The sequence below is a fragment of the Podarcis muralis genome, chromosome 1, assembly GCF_964188315.1.
Source record: "Podarcis muralis chromosome 1, rPodMur119.hap1.1, whole genome shotgun sequence".
Lineage (NCBI taxonomy): Eukaryota > Metazoa > Chordata > Lepidosauria > Squamata > Lacertidae > Podarcis > Podarcis muralis.
In genome coordinates, this window is record NC_135655.1 from 61,631,535 (window position 1) to 61,655,876 (window position 24,342).

General features: G+C 41.9%; 1 protein-coding gene across 3 annotated transcripts in view; it reads left to right on the top strand.

Annotated features, from left to right (window-relative positions):
* The window catches only part of LUZP2 (leucine zipper protein 2), a 320,774-nt gene that overhangs the window by 256,840 nt on the left and 39,592 nt on the right, over window positions 1-24,342 (top strand). For all 3 annotated transcript variants that reach the window (XM_077929673.1, XM_028729249.2, XM_077929685.1), the window contains 2 exons: window positions 5,595-5,669; window positions 7,161-7,325. In XM_077929673.1, coding sequence (XP_077785799.1) covers window positions 5,595-5,669; window positions 7,161-7,325 — 240 coding nt within the window. The remainder of the gene's footprint in view (window positions 1-5,594; window positions 5,670-7,160; window positions 7,326-24,342) is intronic.

Sequence of the window (24,342 nt, forward strand, 5' to 3'; positions counted from 1 at the left end):
TGGAAACCTATGAACATTTCTTTTTCCTTAACAACTTTGAAAAGGAATTTAGGAATAATCTAACAATAAAAAGGTAGAGGTTTTAAGCATGATTGACTTCCAAATGCTGGACCTGATGGCATCACTGGAAAGGTGTTGAAGGGCTGTGCGGATCAGCTGGCGAGGGTCTTTACTAAGATCTTCAATAAGTCCTTACACCAGTCTATTGTCCCACCCTGCCTGAAGTCGTCAACTATTGTCCCTCTGCCTAAAAAATCCACAATCAGTAGTTTGAATGACTACAGACCAGTTGCACTGACTCCAATCATCATGAAGTGTTTTGAGAAACTGGTGCGCCGTCACATTATTTCCTGTCTTCCATCAACTTTTGACAACTACCAGTTTGCATACAGGGCAAATAGATCCACAGAAGACGCTATCACCACCACTCTCCATGCTGCTCTGTCCCATCTGGAGCAGCCGGGGAGTTATGTGAGGCTGCTGTTTGTGGATTTTAGCTCTGCTTTTAACACTATCCTCCCCCATAGACTGGTGTCCAAGCTAGAGGCGATTGGACTATCCAACTCCACCTGTCTCTGGGTTTTGGATTTTTTGTCAGAACGTTCTCAGAGGGTTAGAGTAGGGTCACATATGTCCACAGCCCTTAGCCTTAACACCGGCTCACCACAGGGTTGTGTGTTGAGTCCCCTGCTCTATGCTCTCTATACGTATGACTGTACAGCCATCTATTCCAGCAACAAAATCATCAAGTTTGCTGATGACACTACGGTGGTAGGGCTCATTTCAGGAGGGGATGAGTCCGCCTATCGGGACGAGGTGGAGCGGCTCTGTGTTTGGTGTGGAGAGAACAATCTGGCTCTTAATACGGCTAAGACCAAGGAATTGGTGGTGGATTACAGGAAAAAAAAGGCGGACATTCAGCCCTTGTATATCAACGGGGAACGGGTGGAGAGGGTGGCGGAATTCAGGTTTTTGGGAGTAACTATCGATCAGGGCATGACTTGGAGCGCAAATACCACTGCTCTGGTGAAGAAGGCCCAGCAGAGAATTTATTTCCTCAGACTTTTAAAGAAGAACAATCTGAGTGAGAGACTGCTGGTGTCCTTCTACCGAGGCTCCATAGAGAGCATTCTTACATACTGTATTTGTGCTTGGTTCTCCAGTTGTACAGCTAGGGAGAGGAAGGTGCTCCAGAAGGTCATAACCACAGCCCAAAGGATTATTGGTCATCCTCTCCCATCTTTGGAAGAACTGTACGGTTCCCGTTGTCTTAGGAAAGCAAACAACATCCTGCAGGATTCATCTCACCCGGGACACAGTCTGTTTGCACTACTGCCTTCTGGCAGGAGATATAGAAACATCAAGTCAAGGACAAATAGACTGAAAAACAGTTTCTATCCAAGAGCTGTGGCCTTTTTGAATGCTGTAACTCGATAGTGTGACCTGGGAGTTTGATGGGTGTTGGTGTGGGTGTGGCTGGAATGTGGTTTGTTTGGTTGTTGTTGTTGTTTTGCTTTTGTTGTTTTTAAGGGATGGCATCCAATTTCGTTGCACTTGTGCAATGTTGCACTTGTGTAATGACAATAAAGAATCTATTCTATTCTATTCTATTCTATTCTATTCAAATGACCAATCAATCTGTTGAACCAAACAGCTTTCTACTGCAAGTTTGTTATACAAGTTATGTGGCAGGAGGATTGATACTTCCAGCTTATTGATTCAATGGCCTGTGAACGAAGAAAGGATTTGTGAAAGAGATTGAGACATTAAAGTCAATCAGTTGAACCAAAATGCATGTATACGCTTGTGCATACATGCACACACACACACACACACACACACACACACACACTCCCTCTCCCTCTCTCTTTCTCATGAAATGGGATTAAATGATAGGTAGGGCAATGCCCATATATTTTGTTTAAAAGACTGTTCTGGCTAAACCACTAATGGATTTACTGATATGAATAAGAATGTTTATTGGGCTCATTATTTTCTATCTTGGAAGGACTGCAAATGGCAGCCATGGCAAGAAAATACTTTTGGTGTCAAATTCTTCCAGGTGCTGCTTTTTCATTCACAAAATTAGAGATGATTAAACTGGATTTAAATTACAGGGAGATGGATTTGGTTTATGTAGTTTCACTGTACCCTAAAGCAACCTTTCATAGTTCAGAAATTCTGGAATTTCCCTCACTGAGGGATTTTCAAGAAAAGAATGGAATCCATCAGAGGGTTTTAGGATCATTTGATACTGAGGCTGAACTAGAAAGTCCATCAGATCTTTCCTAACCTTAGGACATTGCTTTGCAAAGGTAAATTGATGCTGTGCAGGAACGGGCATGGGTCATTTCTGACCTTTTCCATGCTGTTCATGGAAGAGTGTTCATTCTGGCATGCCAGGATGATTTCTTTGTCAATTTCACTTTAGGTGGGCTCTTCTCTTTGAAGGCTGAAAACTCTTCCGTTCTTGTTCTGGAGCACACAAAACTCCTGGTGTTATTTGGGAGGAGGGGGAATAAATAGCACAATATTTCTCCCCTCTCTTCTTTTCAGCAAAAGCTATTCTCTCCTGAACTTCATCTGTAACCCACTGTAATAAATTTGGATGAAATATCGCACCATGGGTACTCCTACAAAAAACATACTTGCACATACTTAGCTTGATTCAGGAACACCCACTGAGAGGGGTTGATTAGATATTTGGACTTGAGTCTCCACAGTTAAGTTGACTATCCAAGTCCTTGTGTGGACTGAAATCCTGCATTCAGTTCACTGGGATTTATAGCTTAGTTGGTAGAGTATGAGTCTGTTAATCTCAGGGTCATGGGTTTGAACCCCACATTGGGCAAGAGATTCCTGCATTACAGGAGGTTGGACTAGATTACCAACGTAGTCCCTTCCAACTCTACAATTCTATGATTCTAAAATATCTAACTTTTCACTGAACCTTCCTAATTTACTTTTCATATTGGTGGAAGAATTCCCATTCACTTTGACATTGCTTTTGCTCAGAGTCTATTTAATATATTTAGTATCATATCTTAATTCAGTGCATGCCATTTTTTATTTTTTTTATTTTGCATTTCATGCCAACTACCAGCCTGCCAATGCCACACATTAATGATTGAGAGGGTGGAAGTGTCTCCTCCTGTAGTTCTGTAAAGGAAATATGAAAGTCAGACATCTGGATGGTGGCATCTTTGGGAAAAATTAGCAGTAAGCTCTAGCAATTGCCTGTTTGGAAATGTTTAGCCAAGAGCCCTAAATGTGATGTCCTTTATGACTTATGAGTTAAAACCTTGCAGAGCAATTCATGTGCAAAAAAAAAAAAAAAAAAAAAAAAAAAAAGTTAAATGCCTCATAAAAATGTATTACAGCAGAGATAACCATCTGGTCCAGTATTCTTTCTCCTTTTCCCTATATAAACACTGGATGTAACCACAAAGCCATTTAAATTTACAAATAGAACAATTAGACTACTAATAATTTTGCTAGTTTCATTGTAAGACATGGTTTCTATTTTAGGAATAATTATTCCGGGCCCCAGTAAGAAGCACTGATTCTACTCCCTCCAATATGGGGAATGATCATATTTGGATGGTGCTGTGACACTCATTGGCACAAGCCCATCTCCCACACCATTCATAATTTCTGACATATTCCACTGTAATAATAATAATAATAATAATAATAATAATAATAATAATAATAATTTATCATTTGTACCCCGCCCATTTGGCTGAGTCTCTCCAGCCACTCTGGGTGGCTTCCAACAAAGATTAAAAATACATTAAAATGACATGCATTAAAAACTTCCCTGAACAGGGCTGCCTTCAGATGTCTTCTAAATGTCAGGTAGTTGTTTATCTCTTTGACATCTGATGGGAGGGAGTTCCACAGGGCAGGCGTCACTACCGAAAAGGCCCTCTGCCTGATTCCCTGTAACTTGGCTTCCCGCAGTGAGGGAACTGCCAGAAGGCCCTCGGCGCTGAACCTCAGTGTCCGGGCAGAACGATTGGGTGGAGACGTTCCTTCAGGTATACTGGGCCGAGGCCATTTAGGGCTTTAAAGGTCAACACCAACACTTTGAATTGTGCTTGGAAATGTACTGGGAGCCAATGTAGGTCTTTCAGGACTGGTGTTATATGGTCTCAGCGGCCACCCCCAGTCACCAGTCTAGCTGCCGCATTCTGGATTAGTTGTAGTTTCCGGATCACCTTCAAAGGTAGCCCCACGTAGAGCGCATTGCAGTAGTCCAAGCAGGAGATAAGTAGAGCATGCACCACTCTGGCGAGACAGTTCGTTGGTAGGTAGGGTCTCAGCCTGCATCCCAGGTGGAGCTGGTAGACAGCTGCCCTGGATACAAAATTGACCTGCGCCTCCATGGACAGCTGTGAGTCCAAAATGACTCCCAGGCTGCGCACCTGGTCCTTCAGGGGCACAGTTACCCCATTCAGGACCAGGGAGTCCTCCACACCAGCCCACCCCCTGTCCCCCAAGAACAGTACTTCTGTCTTGTCAGGATTCAACCTCAATCCATTAGCCGCCATCCATCCTCCAACCGCCTTGTCCATTATTTCAAATACCAAGGGGTTGTTGAGTTCCCTGCAGATGACTGCACTGGTACAGTGCTAGTCTGCTTTGCCATAATGAATCCTTCTATGGAGAACGAGTCTCCACAAGTCTATTCTAAAACAATTGGCCAGAGGTGAAACAAGGCTTGTAGCTTAGTACTTTGAGGTCTATCAGAAAGGAAGCAAGGAAGTGGAACACCTTTGAAAAAAATAGCTGGTTCCTTAAGTTGAAGAATCTAAGCAGTGCCTAAGCTACAAATCTTCTATCTAGTGGTTCGAGAAAAATCTAGGATGAAATAAATAGGAGCAGTTAGGAGCACATTTTTCACACTACCCTATACAGAAAAGCAGTCTTAGAAGGGGTCAAAAGGAAGTACTTTTCCTACTTTTAATCATGTTCATCCCTCAGTTAGGTTTTCTATCTACATGAGCCAACATGTTTGGAGATGCAAACATGCATGTGAGATGAAAGAAATGTAAGGAGGCAAAGCAATTTGCATAGGGATATGACAAGAGTAGAAAAAATTAAGGAAACACTCCTCTTGGCTTTTCTGCTCCACATTACCTATCCTAAAGATGATTTCCTCCACTAGAAGAAGTAAAATTTAGCTTTTCCCACATGTTTGCAACATGTAGTTCTATCCTAAGCATCTTAGAAACATACAATGCAGTATTTATTTACCAACTGTGTATGAAATGCTTATGCTTTGATGGGGATTGTAAATATTTTAGCACAAGATGAGATTCCCCCCCTCCCCTTCAAATCAATGACAAAACATTCATCTGAACAAGGCTGGATTTAGATACTGTAATAAAATGTTCCCACACCAAAGGCCTCCTTCAATTTATCAACTGTAATATTCCCCAGAGAATCTGTTATATTGACAAGATGGGGTTTTTTATTTCATCTATTTTTCTTACCTCCCAAAGTGAAACTCTCGCACCCTCCTCACAGAAATGTTAGACGAAATAGGGTTATAATTTATACCAGCTAATTTGTTTTTAAATTTCCCACAGGCACAGCAGCTTACAGACTTGGAACAAAAACTAGCAATTGCAAAAGAAGAATTGGAGAAAGCAGCTCTTGACAAAGTAAGAAGTCTTCTGAGCACATCTTTCACCTCTGTTAATAGACAGTGATTGCAGTCTAATATGACAACGTAGCATCTTATTCTTGTAAAAATGTAGACATATATTTGATTGTATGCATAATGAGTATTCCCCCTGGAGAGGAGGGAAGTTCTTGCAGTATGACAGTCTAAGTACAGGCATTTGTTCATTGAAGATGATGAAGAAGAGCCATCTCTCTTTCCTCTCTCTCTCAACAGTAAGGGGCAAGAGCATCATTATGACTTTTACAACTTCAAATACAGCTGGGACCCAAAAGATGTGATTTTGTAAGAACTATAGCACAGAGCATCATTACAGAGAGAAAATGTGTGTTGTGTGAAATTTTTCTTGAGACAGGAATGTGTTGTAAAATATAAAGCAATCTCATCTAGCTAGGTGGCTACTATGCCTGGGCTGGTGCCAGCATAATGTGAGGCGGTTCTTTGTTCCACCAGCAGCAGAGGCAACACCATAATGAAATCCCCAGAAACCCCAGCAAATGCGCCAATAGTCACTGGTGGATGTGTCTTGTTGATAATGCTTTCACATGCGGGGAAGGCACCAATAATCCAGTGCACATGTCACATAGCTGATGTGCTCTCCAGTACCTAATATTCCCCACATAGTTACTTTTCAGAAATTAGCACAAATGTCCTGGTGCCCAGGTGAGGAAAACAAACTTTTTTTGCAAGAGGCAGACTACATACCCAAGGAAAGGGTGAAAACCAGAACAAAATGCTCACGTGGATCAGCACCAAAGTCCATCTGGTAGTCCAGTTGGAATGAACACTGTAATGGGAGACAGAAGATAGGGGCTTGAGTCTTCCCATGGGGGGCTTGTTTATACTCCTTACTCCCACATCACCGTCACAACATCCTGAGGGTTGTTGTACAAGCAGCAGTGAGGAAACGTGTAGGGTTAGCAGTGCATTGGATTATTGGAACCTCTCACGTTCCCCTTAGAAGCATAGTATTCCCTGATAATGTCAGAAATCCAGTTATATGCATCCATTATATGTGGCCCCCTAGCAGCTGCTTTATGAAATCTAACACAGAAGAGCCCACCACCTTCCAAGGCATTCTGGACCAGTTCATACCGCCTGGAAACTGTGTTTTTTTTATGGCCAAAGCTAAGTTGCTGACCCAAGGCTGGAAGAAGCACAAGGGCAGGGAATCCACTGCCATCCTGTCCTCTTTCCGGTGTGTGAACCACAGATAGCTGAGGTGAGAAACAAGCTAGGAGTTCCCAAACAGAAATGCCTCTTTCCTATGGGAAAAAAATGGAATAGTACACTTAGCCATTGTGTCACATGCCTGGTTCCTATTTTCATTTGTGTGCTCAATCATACATTGGTTTTCATTCAGTTTTTTTAGTTGCTGAAAATTGTAAAGAGTGTGAACATAAAAAGTGCAGAGTAACATATGATCCTCTGTAATCTCTTGTTAAGATCGAATGACATTTCCCCCCCTCAGGAGTCACAGCTGAAGGCTCTGAAGGAGACCGTACAACTCTGCCTGTCTTCAGTTTTGCACAATCAGCCTCCCACTACAAATATAATCCCTTCAAGACCGACTGAGAGACAGACATCCCCAGTTACAAATGGTTCAAAAATTCCATTTCAAGTGACAAGCACCAAGGTATCTTTTTTCTTCTTTTTTAAAAATGAGAGTGTGTCCTGAAAGTCCATCAAACTGGAACTAAGAAGGATTTTAAATTCATTGAAAGATTAGGATGAATTTTGAAGGTAATGCTAAGCCTATCTTTGCTGTCACTGAAGTTACTTTTTACTATTTTTCTTGTTGCTGAAGAAGATTTGGGATATTTGCTCTTATAGAAGCCTCATCTGCATCGTTAACTGTTATAGTACATAATCTCTCCTATTTGGTATGCAGTTTATTGATACTGCCTGTAATTAATATACCGTTCAACAGAGCTTACTGATATAATTCCTATTCCTGCAAAGGCCAGTTGCCACTAATTGCAGCTGAAAGCAATGAGACAAATTGGTCATGACTGAAATTTTATCCCATTGCATTCTTAGGACTTGGTTATTACTGAAATGCAGTAATGCAAAGCATAATTTGAATCAAGCGGCAGTGCAGAAGACTTGCAATAATTTTAAATGCTTCACTAATCCAGTAACATATAGTAGCAACCATTGGTGCCTTAGTGGTGATGGTGTAATAGCAGCTGCATATAATCCCCAAACATACCAGCAATTGCCATCACTGTGTCAGTAATCCTCTGTTGTAGCACTACTAAATAAATAACTTTAAGGATTTTTTCATGGAGTATAGACAAGTCCCACTTATTTTCTCAAGTTGAGTATGCACATTACAACTCCAGGCTGGACAGTCAGGGAATTTCATGGTGTTGTACACCCACCCACCCCTTTGCTTACTAACTTGGGTCATTCAGATTTCACTGTAGGGATGTGCAAATATGTACACTCCATTGTTTTAAGTGAACATATGAGGGACGCGGGTGGCGCTGTGGGTAAAACCTCAGTGCCTAGGACTTGCCGATCGTATGGTCGGCGGTTCGAATCCCCGCGGCGGGGTGCGCTCCCGCTGCTCGGTCCCAGCTCCTGCCCACCTAGCAGTTCGAAAGGACTCTTAAGTGCAAGTAGATAAATAGGGACCGTATTATAGTGGGAAGGTAAACGGCATTTCCGTGTGCTGCGCTGGTGCTGGCTTGCCAAAGCAGCTTCGCCACGCTGGCCACGTGACCCGGAAGTGTCTTCAGACGGCGCTGGCTCACGGCCTCTAGAGCGAGATGAGCACGCAACCCCAGAGTCGGACACGACTGGCCTGTATGGGCAGAGGTACCTTTATCTTTACCTTATGAGTGGGGAAAAGATTCGCAGGGCTGGTGTAACTGAATAAGGTACAGTGGTACCTTGGTTTACAACCATAATCCATTCCGGAGGTCTGTTTGTAAACAAAAACAGGTTGTTAACTAAGGTGTGCTTTCGCCAATGGGGCCTCCAATTTTTTTTTGTTCATAATCCCAATAAAATAAAATAAAGGGTTGTAATCCAAAAAAAGGTTGCAAATCGGGACACGCACTTCTGGGTTTGACATGTTTGTAATCCCAAATGTTTGCAAACCAAGATGTCTGCATACCAAGGTACCACTGTAATTTCTAATGGCTGAGAAATGATCCTTGTCAATTCAGGACAGCCCTAGCTCTGATGCACTGACTGGCTACTATGGGGCCTGAACATTCGGCATTTGTGGAAAAGTAGCTTACACACATGAGACTCCTCCATGCAGGCAAGAACCTGCTCACATGGAGAAGCTCCATGCGTGCATATCATTACATGTGTTTCCTCCTTTACAATAATGCTGAGTGGTGTAGCCAGCAGCTCACATGGCCAGTGATCCTTCTTCCTCTTCCTGCTTTTACTGTGTATGTTATCAGAGACCCCTTTTTCCCCTCAATGGAATCATGGACATGAACTCTGCTATTAATGACACTCTGCTATTAATACTTATTTCGGGATGAGAACAAGGTTATCCAAAGGCACCTCATTAAAAGCATAAGAGCTGCTAGTCCAGCATCATGACTCCGAAACGTTGCTCCCCTTGGAATTCCTCAGGTGTCTTACCAAAGGAGGGGCTCCTAAATTTACTTTAAATTTCTTCTTAGCAACATTTTCTGGTCACAGCCTTGTTAGCAATCACTAACAGGTGGGTTTTAATATACTCAACATGTTTACTTAACGTCATTCACCAAAAAATATTATCTCTTTCAGAGATACTGCTCATACTGGTACATGCCATGAATGTGTCTGAGGGGAAATAATGGGTCATAATCCTGCTGTTCTGCTCATGGACACCTCATCATTGTAAATCTGTACATTATCCATGATTACAAAACCCTTGAAAACTCGCTACTGTGAAATAGGTTGTCAGGGAATCGTGGTTTGAGCCAGAATTATACCTTCTGCAATGGAATTATATCACAGAACACTTTCATGATGACAGGCATTGTTATGTATGTAGTCCTTGACTTTGTCTTCCTATTAAAAGCTAACTAGCCCCAGCTGTAATTGCGCGAGCTTTTCCTTTCCATCAGTGTATATGACTCAGGAGTTGGTTTTTTTAATGCGTACATGTGCTTTTTAAAAAAGTGACACAGAATTCAGAGTCTCAGTGCTCATGAATCCTGTCACTTTTGATAAGAAGCAGCTTAACCTTCAGTGTATGTCTTGCCTTGTAAATATCACAACTTCAAGGGATTATCCATCCAGTTACCAAATCATGGGCTTTTCTCGGTGTCAAATTTACATATCATTTATAGGTTGAAATGCATATTACATTGACAATATCTGTCTTGGGCAACGCTGTAGGAGTCGGTGTGTGTTTCTCTTAGAAAGTATGCATAAGGAGATAAGAGATTTTTGGCAATGGGTGACAGCCATCCTATCTCTTCTGTGTCCTTTGGTTCCCAGGTATGCTTACTAATGGCAGGTCCATTGTTGAGAAGGAGGGGGCACAGTCTCTTACTAGTTTCTATGTGCCACAAATAAATATAAAATCCTGTTGTCCCCATAGTTTCATACAGCCCACTCTCCAGCAAGTGGCATGCCTTATGTATGTGTGCACAGGACTGCAGCTTTAAGGCGGAATGAGATGTTCGCTCAGTGTGCAGTATGCAGCTATGAATTGTCTTTAATTAATTATTGGCCTAGCCATGGAGTTGATGCTTACTGGGAAGACTGCACATGAGGGATTTCTCTTCACTATCCCACTGCAAATAGGTTGCCCTGCCCCCAATCCATAAAACTAGACACTCTGAAAAATGCCCCTATTTGTGCCACTGGGGGGAATTTCCACTATGGTTGTGTGTGTGTGTGTTTGTGTGTGTAAAGATAAGGCTCCCTTCCACACACCCTACCCCAACAAGTTAAAACAATTGTACTACTTCATGTTTTGTCACCCCCTATTTCTTCTACCCTCTAGCAAAAGGAGAGTTGCTCTCCTTTTACATAGGACTCTCTTACCGAAGTCTCACCCAATGCAACATGGGTACATGGGTACTATAATAATATCCTTTATCTGAATTGACATTAGCAGAGAATTTTTTAAAATGTTTAACAAACTCAGGACAAAATGTATGAACTATGATCTCAGAAAGATTATGAACTATCTTAGCTGGCAAGTTTCTTTTCCTTTTTTCTTTTTGCAATAATATATTACTCTCCAGTCCCAACTCCATGACAATTCTACATACCTGAATTGTTCTCTGGAGTCTAGATAAAGTATAAGGATTAGAGTCACATCCTTTGTTCCAACCACTTTTGCCTCTGGCCCCTGCCCATCACTTGGCAGTCGGCTCCCAGAAGCTTGTCTATGAGGGTATGTCACCCTCAGGCTGAAAAAGGCAAAAGGCTGAAAAGTGGCCATTGAGTCACTAAATTTTTCTGATCCATTTCAAGGCTACATATTATGAAGGGGCAGGGAATGCTGTTCAGCATATCTGACCCAGGTGCAAAAGCTGCAACACACACACACACACACACACACACACACAGAGAGAGAGAGAGAGAGAGAGAGAGAGAGAGAGAGATCCCTTGCCTAGAACTTGTCATTTCTTGTGCCAGTATGGATCCTATTGGTACTGTAAGCTCCCCACAAAAAGGACCTTTGAGAACACATCAGAATGTAGACAGAACTTTAGATCAGTCACTCCTGCACAGACTCTGTAGAAATGAAAGTAATTAGCACAACAGTAGTCAAAATCCATTGAAAACAAAATGTAGTCCCCATCAATATTATTGTTGTTGGCACCTGTCTGTCTTGAGAGACAATGGGGTGACATCAAACTGCTGGAGACCTGTACTGCTGCCTCCTGTGTTGGTATTGTTGCATCAGCAATACTGAAGTTACCTCCCCAGGGCTGCCCAGATGACGAGACCCCCCTCTCGGCCTCACTGATGTGGTCCAAAGGAAAGCAGAACGATATGTTTGGCACCAGCTTGGCTGCAGGAGTTGCTGGAAGGAGGCGGTACAGGATGTTATCCAAGTGTCTCATGGACTCAACTCTGGATTTATGTAGGGTTTACTCCTTAGCCCTTTCTTCTCCCGAAGATGTTCCACAAGGCAGCAGAGGTTTAGGATCAGAGTTTCCCTTCTCCAGCAATATAGGTTCATGGTTATCTATGTGGCTCTAGCCACTGATCTATAAGGTAAAAGGGCCAGCCCTCTATGGGCGTGTCCTTTGGATCCAAATCACCACTTCTTGAAACAAGTGATCAACAGAGCTGGCATTACTAGGAAGATCCACGCAATAATTATTTCCCTTTGAGGGGAGGCCAAGAAGTGTTCCTAAATTAGAATCATTTTTTTTAAAAAAGAAATCACTTTGGTTGCTAAAATTGGAACCAATGCTGATCATTTCATTTATCATAATATCCCAATTTAAATTCATGGTTTGACCTTTTTGCACAAAGCATTCTTCTCCGAAGAGCATATAAGACAATATAAATTTAATTACATGGTGGGTTCTTTTTTCGTTTCCAATACAAGAGAGATATGAAGCTTTCCTAATACGTATAGGTTTTTTTTACCTCCATGTGACCTCTCTTATCAAAACATGTCAAAGTCCCTCATTTCTAAAGAAGATATTTCTCTTAGGCAAGAACTTCAAGCTGTTGCTATGACACCCTGTCAGCAAGAACCCAGAAATATCTTGTTTATTACAGGCCTGTTTCTTATGCCTAATATCTGTGTCATTCATGAGGACACATTGCTTTGTAAGATTAATTTTATCCTTAGAAGGAAAACATTATGTGTCTCATGTTGCAGAATGTGAACTTTCAGCAGGCTTTTAGCAGAACACTTGGCATTCATTTTTAAACTTTGGGCATCATTTTGCAGCTGCTGAGACCCCAACAGCCTGGCGGTACCCACCCCTGATGCCTGTCTGGAGCCCTTCTTTGTGGGGTGGGGTGGGGTGGGGTGATTTACCCCATCTTCTTGTCAGGAGTTCAGCCTACACTTGAGTAGGACCCTGGTAGAGACACATGCCCGACTGGCATGTTCCCTCCCTCCTGGTCAATTGTTCGGAAGCTTCAAGAGCTTTCTTCAGCCCGAACATCACAGCGACCGATGCCAACAGACACTGGCACACTTAGGGATACGCAGAGTTTGCGCACTATGCGTGACAGACCTCAGCAACTCGGCATTTTGGCTAATCTACTTTATTTACATATAACCACACATGGAGCACTGCAACATGGCTCCCTCTCTCTCTAGCATCAGACAGCAAAGAGAAAAAGACAAAGGACAATAGTCCCACTTCACGGAACACAGTAACACAAACATCCTGTCTCCGTCACTTCCCACTCTGTGGAGTCAAAACATACACCGTCATGTGATAGACAACAATCCCACGACTGAAATCATGGAGCAGGAATTCTAACACTTCTGAGTGTACAGAATGCCATTTAAATTTCCCACAATGAAAAGGGGAAAGGACCATAGTTTTAATGATATAACATCTGTTTTACATGCAGAAGGTCCCTGGTTCAATCTCAAAATCTCCAGGAAGGGCTGGAAAGGTCTCTTGTCTGAAAAGCCTAGAAGCCACTGTAGTATAGACCAGGGGTGGGCAACCCATGGACCAGATTTGGACCTGCATTGGTCCCAGTTTGGCCCATGAGGGCTCCCCCCCCTCAAACCTGGGTTTCAGGATATGTTCATTCTGATGCTAAAGTAATGTGTACTTTTTGCCTTAGATGGGGAGTGAAAAATAAACTGAGTATCACAGAATCATAGGATTTTAGTGCTGGAAGGGACCAAGGGTCATCTAATGCAACCAGTTTGAAATATGCTTTCCACTATTACAATCACATCTGCAAGATTTGCTGAATCCAAAAGGGACTGCATAGATCTAATGTACTAAACTGAGTCTGCTTCATTGGTTTGCACAAACCCTAGATTCAAATAATAATAATAATAATAATAATAATAATAATAATAATAATAATAATTCCACTCACTTACCTGACAATTGTGATGAATACAAAACAGCACCAGGTATATATTTTAGCTGTAGCAGAAAGAGCAAATATTGTTTTGGGAAAGGAATTGTTTTCTATAAAGTCAAATACATGATATTTTTTTATTATTTAAAATGTTTATAACCCATCTTTCACTCATTAGATATTAAGAGCCACTCCAAGCCCCATATGTCTGAGTGCTCCACACAATGGGGGGCCCTGGCCCCCCTCCCCCAAAATACTAAGGGGGCCCAAAACAGCTTATTCCCCCATGAGCCAGTACCCCTAGATAAAACCATGGCTAATGCCAAGCCTTCCTGAATGTTACCCATATGAAGGCATATGTTGAAATCATACAAATGGTTTATTATTATTATTATTAGCCTTCTCTATTGCTGCAAGGGAAGTATGAATAGTTTGTAAATTACAAAGCGTAATGCAACTGCCAGCAAACTCCACAAGGAATTAAATGTTATTAAGCATTCATTAATGATTTATATAATGAGTATTAATGTGGTATCTCTATATGATGCATGTATTATTAATCCAGTATTATAAAGTTGTGTTCTAACATAAAGAGAAATTAAAGTAGGAAAGGTGGCTCGTGATGAATTACTCCTCTTTTGTCTGGCGCTTGATTAAGATACCATCTAGAAAACATTCACTAGAAAAGAGCATTAATTTTCAGCGATGAATCAGGCAGATTGACCTTTATGATTCAGCCACAGATTGTACGTCTAATCATTTAAACTGAAACGTGTTGAATCATTGACCATAAAAATGTGGAGAAAGTGGGCTATCAACAATGCAGGAATTCAATTTATTTTGTCCTGAATGATTTAAGAAACAATCTACGGATATAAGCTGAAATCCTGACAATTCCCAATGGAACTTATTTTTGATTTTCCTATTTGAAAACCTTAGCAGACACCTGAACCAGTTTGACCTTCAGTGGACAGCTAATGTAATAAGTCTCATCTCATTGTCTTTAAAAGCTGGTCTAGAAAAAGGCTTATGGGAAAGCATAGGGGAAGGGAAATCCAATTTCCTGGTGGTTTAAAGAGATGATTTCCCTTTAACAATTCATTAACCATGTTTGAAAATTGAGCAGTGAATATTTATCATCCTGAGTGACTAGATACTTATGTGCACACTGTACATAAAATAGTAAATGGGTAGCCCTTGTTAAAGGGACGCGGGTGGCGCTGTGGGTAAAAGCCTCAGCGCCTAGAACTTGCCGATCAAAAGGTCGGCGGTTCGAATCCCCGCGGCGGGGTGCGCTCCCGCTGCTCGGTCCCAGTGCCTGCCAACCTAGCAGTTCGAAAGCACCCCCGGCTGCAAGTAGATAAATAGGGACCGCTTACTGGCGGGAAGGTAAACAGCGTTCCGTGTGCTGCGCTGGCTCGCCAGATGCAGCTTGTCACGCTGGCCACGTGACCCGGAAGTGTCTGCGGACAGCGCTGGCCCCCGGCCTATAGAGTGAGATGGGCGCACAACCCTAGAGTCTGTCAAGACTGGCCCGTATGGGCAGGGGTACCTTTACCTTTACCTTTTAGCCCTTGTTAAACATAATACAATATTTTGGCTCTCTTTACTTAAAAAATCATTCTTTGCATGATACCTGCATACAGCCGAATAACTATAGGGCTCAGTGAGCCCTAATTTCATGGGCCCACTGCGAATAGATATGCATGGTCAAATGATTTAAACAGTGATAAAGTAACAGTGATTTGAAGCACTTCATCAGTTGATAGTCTTTCACAGAAAGGGTGTTTTACTGGAGGCAATCAAAGAGCACAAGTGATGGCATTCATCATCCTGTGAATGAACGGTTACCTAGTCAATTATTTATATTTATCCTGAAATAAACAGAAGGGACTTACACAAGGTTTAGCTGGCTGAACAGCCGTGGGATGGTAAGTCAATGATGAAGGGTGCTGAGTTAGCTTTCCGTTTCAAATGGAAAATGGACAAGATGCTGCCCCAGGATACTTAGCGGCTTGCAAATCTAAGTCAAGTGATATGTTTTGACTTCCCAAAACATTTGACAAACATGCTTTATAAGCCCTCCTCATAGCACTTAATGTGCAAGAGCTGCTATATATTCTTATGAGTTTGGGGGTGCCTGGGTCCCCTTCTAATTCTTGGAATAGCCAGGCCAGCCTGGTAATGGCCCACTAAGTATAAGTCCTTAAGAGAATAAAGGGAAAGGGGACTCTATATCAGACAGCAAATGGGTGCGGCCCCTCCTTCAACTCTTAGATAGAAGGGCAAAGCCTGAGTTTTTAATACAGGGTTTGCTGTGATGTGAGCTAAGAACTGAGTGCAAAAGCTGCAGGTTGAAAAGGCAGAGAGAGAGCCAGGCCTGATTTCTGCTGGAATCTAAGGCTGTGGTAGGACTTTATTGGGGTATGAATGCTGTGACCCCCTCCCATCATAGCCACAGGTTGCATATATGTGTGAATAAACCATATATCATAAAGACACCACAGTCTCCGCTGTTCCTCATTCCCAGAGGAAACACGCACCCCTGGAATCTTGCACCACTCAGAGATTGGGGTAGCATGCAACAACTTAAAAACACACACACACACAAATGTATCACGTGCTCTCTGTTTTCTATTTAAGGAAAGTTGTGCCCTCATTATCTGTATATTTTTTATTATTTCTGTTCACTGTGACCCTACCCATCCCTTCAAGAAGTCCCAGATATCCTTGTGATCTGTTTCTGTTTGTTCCTCGTCAGTCCCTCTCACCCACAGGTCCTACCACTGCTCTGATACATTCTAACCTACTTGTGTTTATTTTCTTTGTCGACTATAATTGCCTTTGGGGCCCTGTGTGATAGTCTGTGTGACTGATGCTTTACATAGAACATTGTGCACAAAGAACTGCTCACTAGCCTGTGACTAATTGCTTTTTTATTATCATGACTGCTTCCAAAGGAAAACAAAATAGTTCAGATTCTCCAATTTCCCTAGTTTCTCTCTCTCTCTCTCTCTCTCTCTCTCTCTCTCTCTCTCTTTCTTTCTTTCTTTCTTTCTTTCTTTCTTTCTTTCTTTCTTTCTTTCTTCTATACAGGAAAACTGGGCCAGGGACACTGGGTGGATGCACTTCCTTGAACCATTTGAGTACATTTTGTTAATCTTAATCCTTGTGCTATGGTAGCAACATGGTAATATAGTTAGATTTGTAGATACCTTCCCTGTTCTGCCTTATGGACCTCAGGCCCAGGGTGTGGTGTGGTACTGCTGTTGAACCAAAGCAAGATGTGGCACACATTATGCTGGTGTGCAGATACACATCATGTCAGTGATAGCAGAGCCAGGGATTATTTAAGATCACTCTTCTCCCTTCTAAGTATTAGTTTTGTTGTTCCTCCTTTGAAGTCAAAATGCACAAATGCTTATTTGTCTCTTGGGCCCAAACTACATGCTATCAATATTATGTGGCTGCCACCACTAACCTGAAACACTTCCCATGTCTCCCTTACTTCCCTCCAGTAACATTTGGTTGAATAAAATGTGTGAATGATAATAAGACTATTACTCAGCATTTTCCTGCCCACCCAAAGATGAAAGCTAAGAAAATGGAGCAGGGATAGAGGAATGCTGTGCAGTGATGACATGTCATTCTTCTTAACATTACCAAGGAGCAAATGCAAATTATTATCTGTTCCTGAGATAAGATGCATAGGCTGCTGAAATTTGGAAGTGGGCCTAAGAATTCCAATTCTTCCCTGGGAAATGAATGTGTATTAACTTTCAGGTGTAACATTTGCATGTCTTCCTAGGAATGAATGTGGGTAAAATAAACAGTCAACACTCAGCACTGAAAAACTGATATCAACACATTGTGGAAAACCCATTTGATATTACCTTTAGTTTAAGAGTAGAAGAAGCAGTAACTTTCCAAATGTTGTTGGAATTCAGGTCCTAACATCCCTGACCATTGGCCATGCTGGATGGGGCTGCTGGGAGTTGTAGCTCAACAACATCTAGAGTGCCACAGGTTCCCCAACCCTGCTTTAAGCTTTACTTTGTATAGCTGGAGTTTGTGTGTTCCCTTTACGCAAGTTATCTTTGTTAAATTGGAAGTGAGGTGAGATGACTTGTATAATTGCTCCGTGCCATCTCTAGTCATGATAGCTTCTGAACAGAGTTGATTTTTTTTTAAATGTCAGTTTATGACATACTGTATGCAGTTGGGATTTTGTAGTCACAACAAAAACAACATATCCGTTTTCAAAAATATGTTTTAGAAATGTAATTCCCTATTCATTTTCTCAGTCAAGAATTCCTCCCTGTTTAGGCATGATGATTCTTCTCCCCCCCACACACACTTTTTGCCATGTTTGACTGCTTTTTACCTTGCCTAACTGTTATTGGTGTATCTGAGGATGTATGAGAGAAGAGCAAGGGTTAGATTCTTAAGTGTCAGCAGAAACATGAATATTGTGGAGTAATTTGCAAAGCCTCAGTGATAAATACACTCATAAATCTGCATCTGTACATGGTCTGTACTCTCTAGTGGCTTTCACACTAAAAGTACAATAAGAATCTAATTACGTAAGTAAGTTAAATGGTTATTATTCAACAGAAATAATTTTGCTAAACAAAATACTAAACAAAAACAGGAGAAATATCACAGAAAGATAAAATGATGCCTATTCCACACTGTTTCATAAAACATCAAGACTGAGATCTAAATAGCATCTTTAGACACTGTGCCTTGGGTACCAGTCCACATCCACAGTGCATCTAACATATCCTGTTCATTTCTATGGACTTCATCTTAACTTTCTCAAGTATAAGACAGTACATTGCAGTATTACTCTTTGAAGAAAATTAGCTGAGCATATTCAGTAATGTCCATTCCTTGGTATTTACTTTGCCATGTGAAGGTTTAATGTAAACCAACTTGGTTGTGAGTGCTGCCTAGCCAGCTAGTGTGATATACAGAGGGAAAGGTAATTTTAGCTCCAGACAACACATATTTGACTGTCTCCTTCTCCTGGGAAGTTCCTTTTCTCTCTCAGGAGTCACTTCCTAATGTGAAAATAATGAGAAGTATAGGAATTTGTGGCTGTGAAGAACAAGGAAGAGAGGAAACAAAGATGAGTAAAGAGCTACAGGGGGATAAATGGCTTTCCCTAAAAGGTCAAATTGTAACATACATGAGACAATATGAAATGATTTGTGGAGCTAGGGAGGTGTTATATATGTAAGGACCAGAACTGGCTATGCTTGAAAGTGTAGGCCCTTCCTTTGGACACAGAGGTTATGCTCTCACTGGGAGCTTAGAACTTATGGGAAAGGATCTGGAATGCTGAAATTGCAGTATCCCAGGCCATCAAGGCCCTGTGAAATGTAGTTCCCAAAACACATATCACCAAAACATATCCCATGACTTCTGGTGCTTGGGATATTGCTATATGTGCTAATGTACTATTCATAAGGAGTCCTGGGACATGTACAGTTGTACCTTGGAAGTCAAACAGAATCCGTTCTGGAAGTCCGTTTGACTTCCAAAACATTCAGAAACCAAAGCACGGCTTCTGATTGGCTGCAGGAAGCTCCTGCAGCCAATCTGAAGCCCCGGGAGCCCCATCAGACATTCGGGTTCCAAAGAACATTTGCAAACCGGAACGCTCACTTCCGGGTTTGCAGCGTTCAGGAGCCAAAATGTTTGAGAACTGAGTTGTTTGAAAACCAAGGTACAACTGTAGTCAATACTCCTGATTTCTCTACTTCCTCGGGCACCTTGGGGGTGAAAAGGTATATCCCAAAGACTTTTATGTCCACAGCATGTTCATTTCAGTATTCCAAGAGTCATGAAGCGTGCCAGCTTCAACAGCATTGCCAGCTAGAACAGCTGCCCGTCAGTGTAGACAATGCGACTAATGGTTCAACTCAGTATAAGGCAACTTTATATGCTTCAGGTAAGTTTTTGGGAAAGGAAAGGAGCAGCTCCAGAACTAGCAAGTGGCAGTGTGTGGGCACTTAAGCCACCTTCCAAAGCCCTTTCATTTCAGCACCATCACTAGCTGAGACTGCTACAGCAACGTCTTTACCTTGAAGGCTAAAAAAGTATCATGCAAACTGTGACTGTTCTTGCAATCTATTATCATTTCTTACTGCTGTGCTAGGTGACTGGCAGGCCTAGGTGAAGCAGACCTTTATATCCCACTTCCAAACCACCATCTTTTTGAAGGCTAGTGGCCCAGACCTTTACTGCTTACTGTGACTCTGGTGTTTTCAAATTGAATCAAATACCTGCTTTATTTCTCATTTTCTATTTTATTTCGAACAGTTGTATTTACTGTATATCCTATCCTCTTTCAGATAACGTAGATGGGTATAGGCACAGGACAAAAAAAGACTATACTTGCTTAGAAGTAAGTCAGAGCTTATAATATATTGAATCATATTATTGATGTAATATGTAATCTTGAAGGTTGTAAAATAAAACTTGGTTTATTATTAGATATAAGATGTTACTATTACTTAATGGTATTACTGTTGCTTCAAGAAGATAGCTAGTTACTTTCCCTGAGTCTACAATAGCCTTAAAGGTAAAGGTAAAGGGACCCCTGACCATTAGGTCCAGTCGTGGCTGACCCTGGGGTTGCAGCGCTCATCTCGCTTTATTGGCTTCCGGGTCATGTGGCCAGCATGACTAAGCCGCTTCTGGTTTATATACTTGCACTTTGACGTTCTTTCGAACTGATAGGTTGGCAGGAGCAGAGACCGAGCAATGGAAGCTCACCCTGTTGCAGGGATTTGAACCGCCGACCTTCTAATCGGCAAGTCCTAGGCTCTGTGGTTTAACCCACAGCGCCACCCGTGTCCCTTAGTCAAGTCCTAACTCCCCCCCAGGTAACTCACAGGCTTGTCAAGAGGGCTTTTCTTGAAGTCTTCCCTTTGTTCAGGGTTCACCTTTCTCAGTTACCTTTCAGTTTTACTGAGGTCTTCACCAGAGGTCCACACCTTCTGCCACCATGGCCTTAGCTGTTTCAAAGGCTGCTGTGGGAATTCACACTCCCTTTTTTGCAAGTCTCTTTAGCTTCTGCCTTAGGAAATGTCAGCTTCAGTTTTCTTCATCTGCCACCTGCCTTTCTCTCTAGCTTTCCTTGAACCTTTCCGAAGTCCTTTCCTGAACCTATTCACAGTTTGCCAAAGACACACCTGACCTCCAACAGTACTGAATTTGGCCTTATATTCCTTTCAGCCAGGACTCTCAATCTAATCAATTCATTTCTGATGGAATTCCAAACTCTCATTAGCCTATAACTATGTACTAATGGATTTGAATGGATTGCCCACCAAATGCCCAAACATTAAATATAAATTGGATGCTACTGTTCTGTATATGGCAGCCAAAAGTCAGAATGCCATCTCAGCAGCAGGGAACAAGTGCAACAATTTAACTGTCGCTTGACCCATTGCAAGCAGACCTTTGTATATTCCCTCTGGTTCTAGTTAGGGATAATAAACAAGGGGGGGGTTGTTTTTCTTGCAGTTAACTACAGTGGTACCTCGGGATGCAAGGTACCACTGTACATCCAGAAGCAAATGTAACTAGCGACAGCACATCTGCGCACGCATGCGTCACTTTTCACCGCTTCTGCGCATGATGTCATTTTGAGCTCCGTTACTTCCGGGTTGCCGCAGAGCGCAATTCAAATGTGCTCAACATGAAGCGTATTCAACCCGAGGTATGACTGTATTTACATACTGTTCAATGTTTAAATCTTTAAAGATTTTCTTTTCTTTTTTACCTCAACACAATATTGTTCATCCAAAATGTAATGGGATGTGAGTTTTTTTTTCCTTTGGCTGCCCAGCTCAGTTGATAGAGCATGAGTCTCTTCATCCCAGGGTTGTGGGTTTCAGCCCTACATTAGGCAAAAATGTTCCTGCACTGCAGGTTTGTACTAGATGAGACTCATGGTCCCTTCCAACTCTATGATTCTAAAATGGAATGGAATGTGAGTTTCATTCTATTTTGCCTTTGCCACATTCATGTTCCTCTTCCCATATATGTGCCATATTGTAGCTTTGTGACATGACTACTTACTGAAGTCAGTCTATGATCATGAGGCAACTTGACAACACGAGTTGGCACAGCAGTCTTTACTCCAAATTTGCTGTTACAGGAGGTCATAGGGACAAGGCACAAATAGCATGCATATTTCTTGGACATCTTCTCTGACCACGAAAACTGCAGGAGAATGGAAAAAGACTTTCTTCAGGAGAAGGCAAATGCGGTGTGCGGTTAAGCAGCGAAGCTCCATGGAACTTCATTAGCATCTTCCCATTTAGTATTTCACCCTGAAGGGAAAAACATCCCTCTCTTATGTGAAAGTGAAATGAAGCACTGAAAATGTATCATCTGAAGTTTACCCTAATTTTAGTACTGTCACGTAAGGTATAATGCAACCATACCAAAGCTTTTGCCACTTTATATTCCTTGCAGATATTCTCTCTCTGTTAATGGAGAAATGAGTATGTATATATGTGTGCATGTGTGTGTATATATCACAGATACATAAAAGCAGGTTTTTGTTTGATCTGAAGTACAAAGCAAGGTTACAATTTATTAAGCAACTAAGCATGGGGAAATGATGTTTAAAGAGGCCAGTGAGGTTGTTAAAACTGTTAGAGGGTTACTAGCTTTAAAATCCATGTGACACCCCCCCCCCCCATAAAACCAACAAACAAGAAAAAACCCTTAAACTATTATATTGTGGCTGGGCATTTTCAGGGAACACTATGTTTTCAGATTGTAAGAAAAAAGTCCCCTGGACACGTGAAAGTACATGGAGATTTCAGCTTTTCTCTCTAGGACCTAAGCTTACTGTTGCTCTTACCACAAGCCAGGGCCAAACCAGACATGCACTTAATATGTACCAGGCAGCTGTGTATTTCCTTAACTAATTACTAGTGCTGTGCCAAAATCTCTCCTTCACTTTTCTTCCTCGGCAAAATGTTTCCATTGTTGTGCCTCATTGTCAGGGGACTGAGAATTTCTATTGGGATTTCGATAGTATTTTGATCAGTGCAGGATTTTGAGCTTACAATAGGAGGTGGCCTCAGGAGATATACAGTAGAGGTGATATACAGACTTTGGTCTTTCAAATTTCAGCAGAGTGGGGCCAAAATTGGACACCTCTTGGCTTCCATTCTGTGCCTGCATTACATCATAGCAGTGCCCCCTTGGCTCAGCACCCAGTGAGAGTAAACAGGTCACGCTGCCCGGAATCTGCCTCTGCCCTCAAGAATAGATTTGAGGATGGCACAGGAGAATCCCATTATTTTAGTGCTAATCCTTGTGCTAGCACAACTATTGAGTTGAACACTGCCCTGTGTTTCCTGTAAATATCTATCCAGCACTCTGCAACTTCTCCATCTACCCATGCTTCCTGATTTTTAAAAATGCCCATGGGAGGAGTTACCTTCTGATGTCTTCCCCAGACTTTGATACAAGTATGGGCACCTAGGAAGGCTGCAGAGTGCAGACCGCTGGTGAGATGATTTGTAGAATGAATGAAAGAACACCCAAAAACACCTCAAAACTAAGTACAACAAGAATCTTGCACCTCAACCATGAGAATTTTACTGAAATTTGTTTTCCCATGAATAATTTTATAACTTTATACGCATGGTAATTTTTTGTCTCGGCACTACTAATTACACATGGGGGCATCTACATAGGGGGAAGGATGGCTTTGTCTCATCAGTCTCCCACTGTGATTGGAACAGTGACCCTTCCTACACAGCTATGAGCCTTGGGAGCGTGGCTGGGAGAATTCCCACTGGCATCCATGAGGACTTTGTTCTGAGAGGGCGGGGGATGGGACAGTTTTTATTCCAAGATGAGATCTCTATTCAGATCATGAGGGGAAATGAAGAGAGAAGCCTCCTTAGATGCTGCCTTTGCAGTGTAAATTGGATTTCCCCTGTAATTAGTTAAGGAAACATAAGATTTTAGCTGCCTGTTACATATCTAGTTTGGTTCTTAGGGGATCTGAATTAAGGGAGTCTGACAACCCAAAGTAGATTTGAATATTCAACAAGCAAAGGAATCAGAAAACAAGAGAATTTATGCTTCATTTTTTACGCTTTGTGTAATTTACAGAGTAGGTCTCATTCACCATTTCAATGGAGAGATGCATGAGTTTACGGAAGAATTAACTTATTCATATGGCCTGTTTTTCTCATTGTTAAATTCCCAGCGTCCCCAACTATTGGCCATGCTGGCTGGGGCTGATAGGAGTTGGAGTCTAACAACTTTTGAAATAGATTCTCCATTTTTGCTGTGTACACTAGCTCCTTTTGCAAAGATGCGTGTGTGTGTGTGTTAACAAAACAAATAGAATTTTTCTAGTGATAATATAGCTCATTTCTTCTTTGATAAACGTATATACGGTAGATGCATTTTTTGAGTTTTGAATATCACAAATATGTCAAGGCACTCATGGATATACTACAAATAAATACCTTCTGTGATGGCCTGGGATTCCGATTCGGAGGATGAAACAGAGGAATCCCAGCCTGCACAGGAGTCCCCGCCTCCAGGGCCGGCTGAACTGGGGCAAGGCCTAGATGCTGAAGAGCCTGCACCTGTGGCAGTGCATCAGGAGC